We start from the raw sequence: 18,083 nt of genomic DNA, 5'->3' as shown, positions 1-18,083 counted from the left end.
TATACCTTGGTATCTCTCATTCCACCTCTCAGTTTCTCCATTTCTGTCCTCTTTTCCTCAGGAGTTCTCTATTTAATTTTATTTTCCACCTTTCCTTGTTAAAAATATCATTTCACTTGCAATTTTTGCTTTTAATCATTTTGTATATTGGAATTGCTTTTGCTTGCTCTGAACCTATGCAGGTTACTTCTTACTCTGATTAAGGATCCATTTCTCCCAAAGGTAGTGGCTAGCAAAAACAGTTAAGCAATGCGACTGCATTATTAGTGGCATCCCAACATTTTGGAAGCACAATGGGTACATGTTCTTTCTCTTTTCAAAAAATACTGCAAGCTAAATTCTTTACTCAAATTTTATGTGGAGCTGAAATCAGGGATTATCATAGCTGAATTTGAAAGCTTTCTGAGTATAATGTTTAGATCTATTTTAGTATCTCTCCACTACTTCAGTTCTTAGAACTGAAAAAATATCATGTTGGTTGAGATAAGAATCCACTGGCCCATTTTTCACTTAATTTTTATTTATTTTATTTACACTACTTATAATCTGCCTTTCTCATGAGACTCAACATGGATTACACCATAGAAGTCAGTGCAATTCAATAAAATTTGGACTGTAGAAACTTGAAACCAGGAAGAAATCTGAAAACAGAACTGAAGCAAAGTATAAGCATTAACTTGATATGTTAAATGATGCAGAAATTACATAATAGGATCATACATTCAGCAACAGACAGTATGTACTATACACAGTAGCATGGTCCACTGTCCTTGTCCCTTTAGTAAAGCATCTTTCTGAACAATTGTGTTACAGTACAGAGTTATTACCTGTGTAAAAATTGATTTAACTTAAATAACTTTTCGGTAAAAGGAAATTACTTAAACCAATATGAAAAGGGACTCTGTTTAATAATAGAACAAGAATTTGTTTTAGGCAATTAAATATGAGAAAACTTCAGGATTCACTTGTGATTATGAAAGACATTTGATAGTTCTTTCCAAAGTGCAAATCATGAAAGCATGTATGTTTTTGTTGATATTCTCAGAAGTTCAAGAATTCCACATAATCCATGAATGAATTACTGGATATATGTTTTAGCATAGGTTCAAATAATACCATTTACTGTATAGAAAAGAGTGTTGGGCCCACAAACAAAAATCTGAATTTCTGTTAGCTGTGATAGAAATGATCTTGAACATTTTTCCTCCTTTGCCTTAACAACAGTGTGCTGTCTCTTTAGCAGTCCATATAGTAGATAAATGAGTTCTTTATGTTCTTAAACTTTTTCTATGGCTGCATGTAATTTTGTTATGGTCTATGTTCTGAACAAATTCAAAAACAGTTGTTCCTATTTGTTGTGTTTATCCTTATGGCAACCCTGTAGACAGCAGCTGTTCCCATTATACAGAAGTGGGTTGCATCTATACTGAACAGAGGTGGGCATAGACCGGGAAAATCCCACGGACCATCTGCCCATGGTCCGTCGCGTTTCACGGACCATGGACCACGAACTTTTCACAAACTCGCCCTGTTCACAGACTGGTTCATTGGTCATGGTCCATCACTTCCGGGGGCCCCAAGACCACCCCCTTCACACTCAGAGATGTCAAACTCACAGTGAGGCTTTGGCAGGCTCTTCTCCAGCCACCCTCCAAGTTTGGCCAAGATTGCATTTCAGAGGTCTGAGTTACAAACCCCCAAAGTGACTGCCCCCAGGAAACTTCCAGTAGATACTAGAAGTCGCAAATGCCAATTGACTTGCATTGGCTTGCAGCACCAAAAAGTTGCAATGAAGAAAAATCAAACAAAAAAGGTTGGGGGAAGAACCCCCTCACTCACCACACAGACACCTTCCTAGCCATTGCCTATGGAATTAATTCTTGCTCCTTGGTTGCAAAGAGAAGAATGGGAGCTCTCTGGTTGGCAGCTAGAGCTGCCTATCAAAGTTGTGAGGGCTAGGATTGGCAGAAGGTCTGCAAACGTCCATTCCATTGCCTAGGGAGTTGATAGATCGGCGCCAGGATGTCTGGACTCATGGACCACAGACCGACAGACCAGCCCAAACAGACCAAAGTTCGTGAAAAACATGAGTCCCACGAACTGCGTGTTCGCAAACCACATACTGGGCTGGACTGTGACAAATTTAGGTCTGTTTTGCGGACCATGCCCACTTCTAATACTGAAATGTGAGATCCACTTGAACTTGGAATAAGCACAAATCACTTGGATTTCTACTGTTCTAGTGCATACCAAGAATAATGCCTCTTAATGAAATAAACCTCTAAATTTCACTGTGCATTAAGTGTTTAAATTATAATTCTGAGCATGTTTACATGCCAAGGTGTACAAACAAATGATCTTTATGTTAAGACAGCAGCTATGTTTAAGTTGTAGAGAAGGTTACAGGACAGGATAATTAAAGAGCAGGCACTCTAAATGAGATAAAGGCTTCTCTCAAGTTAATTACCCATATCAATTTTGAATGAAGGCCCTCTTGTTATGCTAAGTAACTTTCGCAGGGATTTAATAGGCAACCCATTCAATTTCTAAACACTTCCTTTTAAAAATTTAAGGTTGAAATGTTGCTCTCCATAGGAGATAACTGCCTATCCCTGCCACATATTATTTGCCTTCAAATGATAGGAAATAAAATTTCAGCTTTTGTCCCAGGGTATTTTAATTATATAGTTAACTAGGCTAGCCTGACCCTATAATACACACACTAATTAACAGGCAAATTAATTGCAAGAACAGAATTCAGCTGTCACATTAATCATTTCAAAGAATATAATTATTTCTGTCATAAAATAGTGAAAAGTAAATTCCTGTATTAAGGCTGTACACAACAATTGTGTTGGTAAAAGAAACAGTTAAATTAGGATTATTTCCATTTCCTACATATTATTATAAAAATCTTTATTATTGGAAACAAACAAAGCTCACAGAGTGACAAGGGTGGATGTTCCTAAATTTTCTGGAACTTCCTGCTAACTTATCTCTGGGGTTCAAGCTTTAACCAATGCTCTTAAAGATACAAAATAGTAATTTCCTGTGGTTTTCTTACCAGGCGGGTAGTGATTTTGTGTGAATGAGTCCTAGGTTGGAAAGATGTAGCAAGATGGATAGTGAAATTAGCTTCATTTTTAAAATGACAAAGCCAATATTTAAAGACAAAGTGTTCACTTGAGAGTGTGGGACGGAGGCAGGAAAGCACTGATTTATCACTCAGATTTATATAGTTTAAATTACTGTACTTTTGAGGACATCATATTTTACACGAGAAAAACAGATTTTCAGTTCTTGTCCACTTTTTATAGAAATGTAAACATAGGATGTTGGAAACTTTAAAATGAGTTCATAAATTTTAATGTTTTGATTATTTGGTGATCTTCACAGATATGCACCCCGGATTTGGTGGTGTTTTTGTCCTGCTCAAATCAGCGACTGAAAGAACGGCTAATGAAACGTGCTGAACAGCAAGGGAGGCCAGATGACAACCTCAAAGCTACACAGAGACGCCTAGTGAATTTTAAGCAGAATACTGTTCCACTGGTTAAATATTTCCAGGAAAAGGGTCTGATTATGACTGTAAGTCTCCAGTCAGTTTATATGCTTAGTAAACTAATTTATAACTGCCTGAAATTAAATAAAAATGGTCTTGTGAATGGTCGTATTCACAAATATGCATGTGAGTATGTGTTCAAAATCATGAGTATTTCTCTTTTATTTTTACCCCACGACCATTTTTATTTATTTTGTTTTATTTTACTTCATTTTATACTACCTTTCTCCCCGATCCAGATACAAGCAGTTTACATCATTCTCCTTTCCTCCATTTTATGCTCATAACCAGTGAGATAGGTTAGGCTGAGAGTGTGTGACTGGCCCAGCAAACTTCCATGGCAGAGTGGGGAATCAAACCTGGGTCTTCCAGATCCTAGCCTCGAGTAGGTAACTATGTTGGTCTACAGTAGAACAACAGGATCTGAGTCCAGTGGCACCTTAGAGATACTAACAAGATTTTTTAGGTATAAGCTTTCAAGAGTCAAAAGTCCCTCCTTCAGGTACCACTAAATCACACTGGTTTTACCACCATGATACACTGGTGTATGGATAACCAAGTACCATTGTCTTATATTTAGAAATACAAGATAGAACTCCATTTTTATTACATTTTGCATTGTACTTTTGCATTCTAAAATCCCTTCTTTACAATACCCCTCCCAGCTTCTGACTGGAATATAAGAGCTCAGGGATATCCTTTCCTACTTGTATTTGATAAAGGGAGTTTTGACTCTCAAAAACTTATACACTGAAAATCTTGTTGGTCTTTAAGATGCTATTGGACTTGAATCTTGATCTACTACAGACCAATGTGGCTACGCACTTGAAACTATTTAGACATTTTAAAAAATAACCCAAAAAAGGGTTTTAAAGATTGTCATATAAATAATTTTATAAATGAATATATCTGCACTGAGTCTACTTTTTGTAGTATCTTTGCTGTTTTGAATAGTTGATGGTATCCCACATATCAAAGAATTTTTCCAATGGGTTGGTTCAGTGTAATATTTCCAGTTATCAAATTATGGCTTGAAGGACTGGGAATATGCATTAGGATAGCTGAATTCCCTTCTCTTGTGCCATCTGTTTTTCTATATGAACTGTTAAATACACACTGGAAAAACTCATGGTTTTCCAGTTCTAGTTTACAGGCAACCTACTGTTTTTGCAAGGCATAGTTTGCCCAGATATAATAGCAACCTAAAAACTGCCAAGAAGGAAAGTGCAGAAGAAACTGCTGAAGTTTGGGTATGTAGCACAAATGCTGTTTGTATGAACTGAACCCTTCTCTCTCCTTTCTGTAAATATGCATGAAGCATGACGTTGTGTATCTGAAAAGGGTCTGAGGAATTCTGGGATATTTGGACAGTAATAATGTTAAATTTTAAGTGCTGAGTACTGGGGTGTGTGTGTGTTAAATGATCTAATAGGCTGGATCAGGACTGAAAATGCTGGAGGCAAGATTACAATCCATGGGTCAAGTAGCAAACAAGTGCTGCTGGGCCTATAATAACTAGAATGTAATTCACTAGTCTGTAGTTTGGGAAGAATCTTTACCCAGGTAAATCAGTTTCTTTTCCCTGTGTGATGTTCCTTGCTTGCTTTTGATCTCTGCCTATTGAACACTGTAACCTGGATTATGTGTATTTTTCTGCTATTGGAGTGTTTGAGATTGGAAGATCTATCCCAGTATAAGGCCCTCAGTTCTATGATTCAGCACAATTTTCACCTATTTCAAGCCTTTTCAGTTTTGCCAAGGCCAAGTGTGGGTTGTTTGCTGAAAGATTGAGAAAGTGGTGGTAACTGTAAAGTTTATTTCTAGGCTGCAATGTCATTTGTTCAAAAATGACATATCCCTGGGGAAAGCATGTCTTCAGAATCTCACAGAAACTTTCCATTCCATTTCAGAGATGGTGATTCATTGATCCTTAGTTGCAGCAAACTAACAAATATCCTGTTGAGTCACTCAGGATGTTTACTAAACCTGCCTGGTTAGCTCTTGCTCATATTTTAAGTTATCTTGCCTGCATGGGGAACTGCCATCCATTCACCTTTCTTAGACACAAAACAATGGTTTAGTACAGCACACAGTAAATTGTGCTTAAGTCTAATTGTTTTATGAAGTTTTTGACAGATATAAATGATATAGATGCAAGCATTACTATAATTTAAAAATCTTTGTCAGAGAGAATAGAAGGGAGATATCCAATCTGGTGGTGGCTTCTGGAGAACTTGAAAATATGAATACTCAATTAACTTCAGTCGATAGTTTCATGAAAACTAGCACCTTAAGAGTTGCCAGACAGCCATTTTACATATATGGGAGCACCGGGGGTGGGGGGAGGCGGGAATCACAGGGAGCATCTGTCATAATAATTCCATGAAAGCAAAATTCAAACAGTCTTAAATAAGAAAGAATATTTAATGAGATGGGGTCAAAGAGCAACTTGTATTCATACCTCTATAACAGGGTTTGTCTCCTACTTTGAAAATACCTATTTTGAGTTTCTTAAGCATTACTCACACAAGGTGATCCAGACAATCAGCTTATGGTCTCTGTTTGTGTTTTTAATGAGATACGTGTGAAAGTACCTTTGGGGTGCCATGTGCTTGACTATTGCTATTTCCATGAGGGCTGTAGCATTTTTGAGCTACCAGAATTTGGGAAATTAGGGTAACCACAGGTATAGCAGCCTCAGGGAAATGCTGGTTTACCCAAACAGTGTATCCATGAACATATGGCATGTTTGTTGGCTGAACTGTAGTCCTACATGCTTTCAGAGTGGTCACAGGAGGATTGTTGTTGTATTATCCTTCCGTCACACTCTTTGCATACCGTGCTAATGACTCTTTCCTAGGACTAAGCCCTACTGAATAACATTGGGGAGACTGAAACCATTCAGTCTGACGAAGGGAGCTTTGACACTCAAAAGCTCACATCCTAGAAATCTAGTTGGTCTTTAAGGTGTTACTGGGCCTGAATTTTGCTCTGAAACCATTCAGAATAACTTATCAGACTGAAAGGTTTGCACCTACTTCCAAAATTTGGAAATAATTTTGATCAAATTAGGAGCCTTTCCCAATATTTGGGTCAAGTTTTCACTACTAAGTTTTCAGCTTACCTAATTTATAGTGCTGTAGAATAGTATTTTAACAGCAGAATACATTGAAGTAAATTGGTCCATTTTGCTAATTAGTATGAATCATGAATTTGCATTGTACATGGAAAGGATAATACAGATTTACTAAAATGGGCTTGCCAAATACAATATCTTCAACAATTATGGAATTAGAAAATGCAGCCAGAACCTTTCATTAACAGAAAGTAAGGATCAGCAAGTATTGAACAGATACTATTTCATATTTGGCAGCTAGACAGAGCATTGCACTACAAGGACTCCTTTAGTTAATATATTCTTATGAGAAATGAAAATGTCACTCATTCCAAAAGAAGGAAGAAGTAATAATGTCAATCCCAGGTGTAAAATCATATTAACTTGCTTTAAGATGAATGTTTCCAGCTACTCCATAACAATGCTAAAAACTGCAGAGCAAGCAGGTAAGCAGAACTCAATGGCATATTATTTCAAAAATAAGCCAGCAGCACATCAACTATAGAAGACTGTAAACAAGCAAATCTGATCTTTTGGCTTAGAGTTTACAAAAAGAAAATACACAATATTACACTATTTCTTTCCAAAATGCTTTACTATTCTGGTATCTAATTGTTTTAAACAACTGCTCTTATACAGGTTTTAATACCATTTTAAAAGCTATCTCTTCTACACTCAAATAACATGCTTTAAGCCCACTGTCGGGCAGCACATCTCCTGGCCCCAGCAGGCATTGCCTGCCAGCACTCCACTGGTGTTCTGGTTTCAGGCTTCCTGGTCTGATGCTCTCCTCAAGAACCAGGGCTTACCCTGCCAATTATCACCTAGCAGGGTCTGGAGCTGGTTCTAAAACCCAAGGGCTGTAGCCTTTGCTTTCTGCTTCACCCAGTGCTTAAGGATCCTGGAGGGCAAGAGACCTCACTGTTCCTGGACTTCAACTAGCCAAGGCTTAATTGAGCCCTGATCCCGTGAAGCATTACATGCACTGAGGCAGTGATCTAGCTCAGTATCTGGAACATGGACCGCCATCCTGCCATTTCTCCGTTGCTGCATTGCCTCTAGTAGTCCAGGACTATGAGGCAGGGGACTGGCTGCTCTGGATTGTGGCATGCTGGCAGCATTGCCTGGAGTTTTTGGGATAATAGCTTCAACTGAGGCCTTAGGATCCAGGACCCTGGGTCTAGAAGAGGTTATGGGTATGGAGGAGGTTCAGTAAGCCTCCTGGTCATCCCTCAGAATGGGTTCTGGCTCTTCCTGATCATCATCTGAGGAATTTGCTCCTGAGTCTAGTTCAGGTGGATTCACAAGAAGCAACTGGCAGGAGAAATTTCTTTTAAAAAATGCCATTGTGGTGTTCCTTCCTAAAAAACTCTGAAGGTGATTTCACACCTCTCTAGGAATCTATGGTAAAACAAGTGCTAAAACCATAATGGGAAGACCATCAACTGGTAGCACCAAAAGTAACGGGCACTGCTCATTATTGGGATATAGTGTAGATTGGGATTTTGCTGCTATTTGACATACACCAGTGATCAATATCAGGGACAAAAAGAAGCAGAACCATGGCTTATCACATTCTGTTAGACTCAAGTTCTTCAATCAGTCATGTTGCATGATTGCTGATGGGTTTATGGCTCTGGTTGTTTACCAATTTAGCAACACTAAATCATTATAAATTTACTTCATCTATTAAAGACCACTTGGCTTTTAGCAAATAAAAGAATAGAACCAGCAAACAAATTGGTAGATTGGTTTCTGGGGTTTTCTGGCTATTACAGTGAAAATAAATAGTCTAACTATTTACTAACATTTACTAACATTTACTAACTAAAAACTAACATTTTATTCTAGCATAACATTTTATGGACTAGAGCCCATTAATTTAGATTAAATGAATGGCTCTTCAGTGTTCAGTCAATTTTAAGCAGCAGTGATAAATTAAATGAATAAATTAAATAAATATTGTGGTTGGAGCCATGAAATCTAGGGTGTACAAGGCAAAATGAAATGATGTAAACCTCAAGTCTAATCAAGACAACTATAGTGAATATTCACTAGTTATGCTCAGCGAGTTGACACATGTAATAAGTGGAGAGTCCTAAGATAGTTAACACTAGAGATGGGCACGAACATAAAAAAAACCCAAACATGATGTTCGTTGTTCGTTGCCATCCACGAACAGGGACTCACAAACAACCACGAACATGGCCCTGTTCATGAACATGTTCGTGGTTGGCTGTTCTTGGGGGCCATCAGGCTCTCCAGCCATTATCCAAGTCAAGATCCCTACTGCACCACTCCCAGAAACCTGACCTGAGCAGGCAGCAGGAAAAGTACCAATAATAAATAATAGCTTGGCCCCAGAGCCTGGCAGCAGCCCTGGAAGTTGAAGGGGTAGATCCCAACTGCACCACTCCCAGAAACCTGACCTGAGCAGGCAGCAGGAAAGGTACCAATAATAAATAATAGTTTGGCCCAGAACCTGGCAGCAGCCCTGGAACCTGAAGGGGTAGATCCCTATCCCACCACACACACAGAAAATTCAAAAAGAGTCCAGTAGCACCTTTAAGACTAACCAATTTTATTTTATTGTAGCATAAGCTTTCGAGAATCAAGTTCTCTTCATCAGATGCCTGATCCGAACTGGTCAAATACAGAAGAGAAGGGGAGGGGAAAGAACAGGACATATATCACAAGAAGACAGGATGCAATTAGTGTGAAGGCAATCAAAACATTCCTTTGCTTGTAAATGTAAACATCTCCTTTTGGTGTGGAGTCAGTTTGCCGCAGTGAAGATATACACAGTGAAGGTATACACAGTGAAGGTATATATGTAGTATAAGCCCTCGATAACCACAGCTCTCCTTGCCAGCTGCATCTGACAAAGAGAACTGTGGTCCCCGAAAGCCCACACGCACTCAGGCTGAGATAATTGACAAACAAAGCCCACACCAGGCGTCTCTGGGCTCCCCCAGACCACGCCTCTATAAAGGAAATCTGTTACCTGTGATAATGTGATAACCATTCATAGTCTCTATTCAGTCCCAGCTTGACAGACTCAAATTTGCATATGAATTCCAATTCAGCAGCCTCCCGTTGGATTTTGTTTTTGAAGGGTTTCTGTTGAACCACAGCGACTTTTAAGTCTTTGGTGGAATGTCCTGGTAGATTGAAGTGTTCTCCCACTGGTTTTTGGACGTTTCCATTTCTAATGTCAGATTTGTGTCCATTTATTCTTTTGCGTAGAGGTTGGCTGGTTTGTCCAATGTACAGAGCAGAAGGACATTGTTGGCACATGAGGGCATATATCAGATTGGAGGATGAGCAGCTGTAAGAGCCAGAGACAGTGTAGTTGATGCCATTGGGTCCTGTAATTGTATTCCCTGGGTAGATATAGGGGCAGAGCTGGCATCTGGGTCTGTTGCAGGGCCTGGTACCTGTGCTGGTGGCCCTGCTGGCCGATTCATGATTGTAAGTGAGAAGTCATTTAAGATTGGGGGGCTGTCTGAAGGCAAGGAAAGGTCTTCCACCCAGGACTTCTGAGAGAGAGGTATCATTTTCCAGGATGGGTTGTAGCTCCCTGATGATACGTTGGATGGGTTTGAGCTGGGAGCTATAGGTGACAACCAGTGGTGTTCTGTTGTTAGTTCCTTTAGGTATGTCCTGGAGCAGACTGTTTCTGGGTACTAGTCTGGCCCTGTTGATTTGTTTCTTCACTTCATTTGGTGGGTACTGTAGTCTCAAAAATGCTTGTTGTAAATCTCTTAAGTGTGAGTCTCGGTCGAGAGCATCGGAGCAGATACGGTTGTAACGTAAGGCTTGGCTGTAGACAATAGACCGAGTGGTATGTTTAGGGTGGAAGCTGGAGGCATGTAGATATGAGTATCGGTCTGTTGGTTTCCGGTATAAGGTGGTATTTATTTGTCCATTATGTAGTTGTACAGTGGTGTCCAGGAAGTGTACCTGTTGTGTAGAGTGGTCCAGGCTTAGGTTGATAGTAGGGTGAAAGTTATTGAAGTCCTGATGAAATCTCTCAAGGGCTTCCTTCCCATGGGTCCAAATGATGAAGATGTCATCCAGGAATCTTAAGTATAGTAGTGGTTCCAGTGGATGGGAGCTGAGGAAGCGTTGCTCCAAGTCCGCCATGAATATGTTAGCATATTGTGGTGCCATGCGTGTGCCCATGGCTGTGCCATTCACCTGTAGATATAAGTTGTCACCAAATTCGAAGTAATTGTGAGTGAGTACGAAGTGACAAAGTTCAGTGGCGAGGTGTGCTGTGGTTTTGTCCGTGATAATATTCCGTATGGCTTGCAGTTCATCTGCATGTGGGATATTGGTATACAGGGCCTCCACATCCATGGTTGCTAGGATGGTGTCATCTGGTAGGTTGTCAATGGACTGTATTTTCCTGAGGAAGTCAGTGGTGTCCCGTAAGTAGCTGCGTGTGTTGGTGGCATAGGGCCTGAGGATAGAGTCCATGTATCCCGAGACTCCTACTGTGATGGTGCATTTTCCTGAAACAATTGGGCGTCCTGGGTTACCTGGTTTGTGGATTTTGGGTAGTAGGTAGAATCTTCCTGGTCGTGGTTCCTGGGGTGTGTCCATATGGATGCATTCTTGTATGTCCATGGGGAGTGTTTTTAATATTTTATTGAGTTCCCTTTTGTATTGCTCCGTGGGGTCAGAAGGTAGTATTTTATAGAATGTTGTGTTGGAGAGTTGTCTTTCTGCTTCTTGTATATAATTTTGTTTGTCCATGATGACAACTGCTCCGCCTTTGTCAGCTTCCTTGATTACGATGCCAGAATTATTTTGGAGGCTGTTTATGGCCTCTCTTTCTCCACGGCTGAGATTCTGCTTTAGGTGTTGTTGTTTGTCAATTATCTCAGCCTGAGCACGTCTACGGAAGCATTCAATGTAAAAGTCCAATGAGGAGTTACGGCCCTCAGGGGGTGTCCATGTGGAATTCTTTTTCCTGGAGTTTTGTAACGATGGTTGTGTATTGCTGGGTTGGGGGGGTGGGGGCTGCTGAGGCTGCTGTGATGGTGTCTGTTCAGTGCTTTGTTCATCGTTTTGTTCAGCAGAGTAGTTGAAGAATTCTTTCAGTCTTAGGCGTTTAAAATAGGCCTCCAGGTCTCCACAAAGTTGTATGGTTTGTGTGGGTCTGGCTGGGCAAAAAGATAGTCCACGTGAGAGGACTGATTCCTCTGCTGGGCTCAGCTTGTAACTGGAAAGATTGATGATGTTGCTTGGTTTTTCCCAAGGCGCTGAAGGAAGCTGTGGTACGGCCTCTTCTGAAGAAATCATCATTAGATCCTGCTGACCTGCTCAATTACCGACCAGTTTCCAACCTTCCGTTTTTGGGGAAGGTGATTGAGCGGGCGGCAGAGAAGCAACTGCAGAATTTCCTGAAGGAGACCTCAGCCCTAGACCCCTTCCAGTCTGGTTTCCGCCCGGGACATGGGGTCGAGACATTGTTGGTCGCCCTCACAGACGATCTCCGCAGACATCTGGATCAGGGCGGATCAGCACTGCTGATTTTGCTGGATCTGTCAGCAGCGTTTGATACGGTCGATCATGAGCTTTTGACCCACCGCCTTGCCGATGTGGGGATTCAGGGGACAGCACTGCAGTGGCTGGTCTCCTTTCTCCACGATCGGGGACAGAGGGTGGCGCTCGGGGAGAGGGTGTCATCTCGTAGGCCACTGGTTTGTGGTGTGCCACAGGGAGCGATACTCTCTCCATTATTATTTAATATCTATATGCGCCCCCTCGCCCAGCTGGTGCGAAGTTTCGGGCTTGGGTGTCACCAATACGCGGATGACACCCAGCTTTATCTGTTATTGGACGGGCAGCCTGGATCGGCCCCTGATGCCCTGGAGCGTGCTTTTGAGGCTGTGGCTGGTTGGTTGAGACAAAGTCGGCTGAAATTGAATCCCACGAAGACGGAGGTCCTGTATGTGGGTCGTGGGGAGATGGCTTTGGGACCCCGGCTTCCTACACTTGATGGGGCAGCACTTACACTGGCCCCGAGGGTTAGGAGCCTGGGGGTGATTCTGGATTCCTCCTTGAAGATGGAGGACCAGATCACTGCAGTTGCCAGGTCTTCCTTTTATTATCTTCGGCAGGCCAGGCAGCTTGCCCCTTATTTGTCTCCCCGTGACATGACTACAGTGGTCCAAGCAATGGTCACCTCTAGGTTGGATTACTGTAACGCGCTCTACGCTGGGCTTCCCATGGGCCTGATCCGGCGGTTACAGCTGGTACAGAATGCAGCAGCGCGGGTCATTGCTGGAGCACCGGTGTGGGAGCATATTACACCGGTGCTACGCCAGCTGCATTGGCTGCCAGTGGAGTACCGAATCAGGTTCAAGGTTTTGGTGTTAACCTACAAAGCCCTACGCGGACTGGGACCGACGTATCTGAGGGACCGTCTCTCACCATATGAGCCCCGGAGGACTCTCCGCTCTGGCGGAAAACATCTTTTAAGTGTCCCTGGCCCTAGGGAGGCCCGCCTGGCGTCGACCAGGGCCAGGGCCTTTTCAGTCCTGGCCCCGACCTGGTGGAATGCTCTGTCTTGCGAGACAAGGGCCCGGCAAGATTTGCTTGCATTTCGCCGGGCCTGTAAGACAGAGCTATTCTGCCAGGCATATGGCTAACGCCGGGCAGTGCCCGCCCCCCCCGTGAAGGGGGGGTTAAACCATCACCCCTATGCAAACACAGAGGCATGTATGAACCACTGGGCAGCATGAATTGTTATATTTAATGTTTTTAAATGTTTTTGAATGTATTATTTAATGTTTTTAAATGTTTTTAAACATGTTTGTATTTGTTATCCGCCCTGAGCCTGCGAAAGCAGGGAGGGCGGAATATAAATATAATAAATTAAATTAAATTAAATTAAATTGGTGGATCCAAAGTGTTTTTGCTCTCTGTTGCAGGCAGGAGTTTTGAGAATTTCTTCTCCTTCTTGTTCTGTAATTCAGTGAATAGATTGCAATAAATAGTTTCTCTGGTTGTGGTAAACATCTGCCAGTTCCCGGTCTGTGCAGAAGGGGTGTACTTCATGGAAGAGTCTAGTTCAGAGATCTCTTGCTTGATCCATTGTTGCTTGCTGTACATCAGTCCAATGAGGTGAATTAAGAGTTTCCTGGATAAGGTGTTGCATAGTTTCTCACTGTAGTCTGTGTAGTAAGTGGATTTCAATGGATTCCTCACACGAAGTCCCTTGGGTAGAATGTCCAGTCTTTTGCATTTAGAAAGAAAGATAATGTCTGTTTGTATTTGTGCCAGTTTCTTCATGAGGTTGATGGATTTCCTCTCCATTCGGCTGAATGCAGTGCTTTCCGTGGTCATAGATCCAGAGGAGTTAGCCGTGTTAGTCTGTAGTAGCAAAATCAAAAAGAGTCCAGTAGCACCTTTAAGACTAACCAATTTTATTTTATTGTAGCATAAGCTTTCGAGAATCAAGTTCTCTTCATCAGATGCCTGATCCGAACTGGTCAAATACAGAAGAGGAGGGGAGGGGAAAGAACAGGACATATGTCACAAGAAGACAGGATGCAATTAGTGTGAAGGCAATCAAAACATTCCTTTGCTTGTAAATGTAAACATCTCCTTTTGGTGTGGAGTCAGTTTGCCGCAGTGAAGGTATACAATTCCTATGTAGTATAAGCCCTCGATAACCACAGCTCTCCTTGCCAGCTGCATCTGACAAAGAGAACTGTGGTCCCCGAAAGCCCACACGCACTCAGGCTGAGATAATTGACAAACAAAGCCCAAACCAGGCGTCTCTGGGCTCCCCCAGACCACGCCTCTGTAAAGGAAATCTGTTACCTGTGATAATGTGATAACCATTCATAGTCTCTATTCAGTCCCAGCTTGACAGAGTCAAATTTGCATATGAATTCCAATTCAGCAGCCTCCCGTTGGATTTTGTTTTTGAAGGGTTTCTGTTGAACCACAGCGACTTTTAAGTCTTTGGTGGAATGTCCTGGTAGATTGAAGTGTTCTCCCACTGGTTTTTGGACGTTTCCATTTCTAATGTCAGATTTGTGTCCATTTATTCTTTTGCGTAGAGGTTGGCTGGTTTGTCCAATGTACAGAGCAGAAGGACATTGTTGGCACATGAGGGCATATATCAGATTGGAGGATGAGCAGCTGTAAGAGCCAGAGACAGTGTAGTTGATGCCATTGGGTCCTGTAATTGTATTCCCTGGGTAGATATAGGGGCAGAGCTGGCATCTGGGGCTGTTGCAGGGCCTGGTACCTGTGCTGGTGGCCCTGCTGGCCGATTCATGATTGTAAGTGAGAAGTCGTTTAAGATTGGGGGGCTGTCTTTAGGCAAGGAAAGGTCTTCCACCCAGGACTTCTGAGAGAGAGGTATCATTTTCCAGGATGGGTTGTAGCTCCCTGATGATACGTTGGATGGGTTTGAGCTGGGAGCTATAGGTGACAACCAGTGGTGTTCTGTTGTTAGTTCCTTTAGGTATGTCCTGGAGCAGACTGTTTCTGGGTACTAGTCTGGCCCTGTTGATTTGTTTCTTCACTTCATTTGGTGGGTACTGTAGTCTCAAAAATGCTTGTTGTAAATCTCTTAAGTGTGAGTCTCGGTCGAGAGCATCGGAGCAGATACGGTTGTAACGTAAGGCTTGGCTGTAGACAATAGACCGAGTGGTATGTTTAGGGTGGAAGCTGGAGGCATGTAGATATGAGTATCGGTCTGTTGGTTTCCGGTATAAGGTGGTATTTATTTGTCCATTATGTAGTTGTACAGTGGTGTCCAGGAAGTGTACCTGTTGTGTAGAGTGGTCCAGGCTTAGGTTGATAGTAGGGTGAAAGTTGGATCTATGGATGTATGGATCTTAGGTTGATAGTAGGGTGAAAGTTGGATCTATGGATCTATGACCACAGAAAATTCAAGCTCCAATGCACCCTCTCTATCAAAATGCCAACAGCAACTCTCTCCCTCTGCATTGTCTGCAAACTAAGCCAGAGTTGGGAGCCCCCCTCCCCCCTGCTCTTTGCTCCCTTGTAACAAATTTGGAGCTCCACACTTGAAACGAAGACCTGCCTATCAAGCTAAATTGGGCTTAGATTGGGGTTTCCAGGGCAACAGCAGGAGTTCAGACAGAGTTCAGACAAGCCCTGCCTAAGTTGCCAAGGGAATTGATTGCAGGTGCCAGACTGTCTGGCTTGATGAACAGCAACGAACAGCAATGAACGAGGCTTGCAATGACCACCTGTTCGTTTAGAATGGGGCCTCATGAACAGCTTGTTCGTGAACAGCAGATTGGGCTGTTCATGGCTTTTTTTTGTTCGTATTGCTGTTCATGCCCATCTCTAGTTAACACCTGTAATAGTAAGAAATTTGAGTTCACGCTGGTGGAGAGAATGTATGAAACCTTGCGATGAATTCCAGTCAGCAGTTTCATATTAGAGTCTGCCTTTGAGAAATAATTGGGATTTTCAGAGCAGAAACAGTGTTCAAGTTGACATCCAGGTTTGTTTCTAGCCCTAGGTTTCTGTTTTTATTAGGTGTCCTGTTGTTGTCCTACAATTGTTTGAATTTTACATCATTATATCGCATCATATTCTTACTTCATTTCATGTTTCTTTTAACCTGCTGTTTATTTTTTCATACCTTGTCATAACATGCCAGCATAGGGAGGAGCCATTGCATTGCACCTGAAGAAGTAGCCTCTCGTTCTACAAAAGCTTGTTAAAATAAAATTTTTACATATTTTTGATGTGCCATAAAACTCCTGTCTGCCTCTCTCGATATAACAGTAATATTAGGTGTAAGCAAATCCAGAAAAACAGGAATCCATATTGAATAAAATTGAGAAATCTAAAAATATCAGTCAAAGACATCCAAAACAACTAAGAGACACTTGCAAAGTTTCTGTTGATCATTTCTACCATAATAACCTTGTGCTTATATACCACTCTTCTGGACAGATGAGTGCCACACTCAGAGCAGTTAACAAGTAAGTGTTATATAATCCCCACATCAGACACCCTGTGAAGTAGGTGGGGCTGAGAGAGCTCTGAGAGAGCTGTGACTGACCCAAGGTCACCCAGCTGGCTTCAAGTGGAGGAGTGGGGAATCAAACCCCACTGCCTGCTGCCCCACTGCCAGCAGAGTCCTGCTGCTCTTAACCACTACACCAAACTGGTTCCACCATGCATATGTTTTCTAGCCAGTGAGGTTGACTAAGGACTTCACACTGCATTATTTGCAGGGCTTCCAAGGTCCTGTTTTTCAGTAATTATTTCAGCAGTGTGTCCAACTTAGATTCTCCTACCTTGTTTCTTTTGATAGTCTGCTTGATGCTTCCATTTTTTGCAGGTGTTTAGACTTAGAACATTACAATCGCAGCCTTTATTTGCTTTGCGCATTGCATCCAAGCCCTATGTTTCCTAATCAACACTGGTCCATAGGGAAGTATCTTAGAATCAAACTGTCAACTTTCACTTCATCAGTGATTACGCAAACACATGCACACATAAATTTTGGACCCCAGATCAAAGTGTAGTAGAGAACTGCGGTGTCAAAGAAGGTTTTAGTTTCTGCCATTAAACAATATAATTAATTATACTGTTATAAAAATTAATCTAATTCTTTAATGTAATTGGAAGTAGTAACAAATGTAAAGTAAGAGCTATTCATCAACATAACCTATGCTATATGTTTGCAATAAAGCTCAGAATGCAAAGACAGATTTATAAAAGTAGTACACATAACTTTTCCCTCTCAAGGCAAATGTGCTACTAAGCTGTACTGATTATGCTTCCAAAAACCAAAAATAAATTGAATTGCAAAATAGACTTGGTAGGCATTGCCACTAAGCACATATTCCTAGCAATCATACCTTTCAGTCGTCCAAATGAAAAGCCATGAGAATAGTGTTAGACTTTCCTAAGGCCTTTAAATTCCCTGTGAGCTTCTTTGTAAGCTTCATTTCTGAGGATGAAAGAATTATGCCTCTCAGAAAATGTTTAATGTTGAGTTTTATGACTTCTTTGTAGCCATTTCATGGGTACACAAAAGTTATTTAGCACTTGAAATTATATATAACTCAATTCAGCCTTCCTTTTAGATAAAGTTTTATAAAGTATTGTTATTCAGTTGGAATTCAACCTTCAAACTAAAGAGGTTTAGCTCTGATTTGTGAACTTACCCTAAAATACCCTTCTGATGTATAAAAAGGACATTTTAAATGCATAAAGAAATACTACAGGAGGACAATGTTTGGAGAAGGCTTTTCCTCTGGATAGAATGGGAAACCAAAATGGAAACTGGTATAAACCAATGTCTTCAAGAAAGGCATTTCCTACTCCAATATAGTTCAACAACTCATACGTCAATTTGCCGTATCTGAAATATTGTGAAAACACAGA

At 41.5% G+C, this 18,083-nt stretch overlaps 1 protein-coding gene across 2 annotated transcripts in view; it reads left to right on the top strand.

Annotated features, from left to right (window-relative positions):
- The window catches only part of AK5 (adenylate kinase 5), a 166,336-nt gene that overhangs the window by 20,615 nt on the left and 127,638 nt on the right, over positions 1-18,083 (top strand). For both annotated transcript variants that reach the window (XM_054979197.1, XM_054979196.1), the window contains exon 6: positions 3,397-3,588. In XM_054979197.1, coding sequence (XP_054835172.1) covers positions 3,397-3,588 — 192 coding nt within the window. The remainder of the gene's footprint in view (positions 1-3,396; positions 3,589-18,083) is intronic.

Source organism: Eublepharis macularius, chromosome 5, assembly GCF_028583425.1.
Source record: "Eublepharis macularius isolate TG4126 chromosome 5, MPM_Emac_v1.0, whole genome shotgun sequence".
Taxonomy (NCBI): Eukaryota; Metazoa; Chordata; class Lepidosauria; order Squamata; family Eublepharidae; genus Eublepharis; species Eublepharis macularius.
Note: the sequence above shows the minus strand (reverse complement) of the source record. Positions and strands in the feature narration are given on the sequence as shown.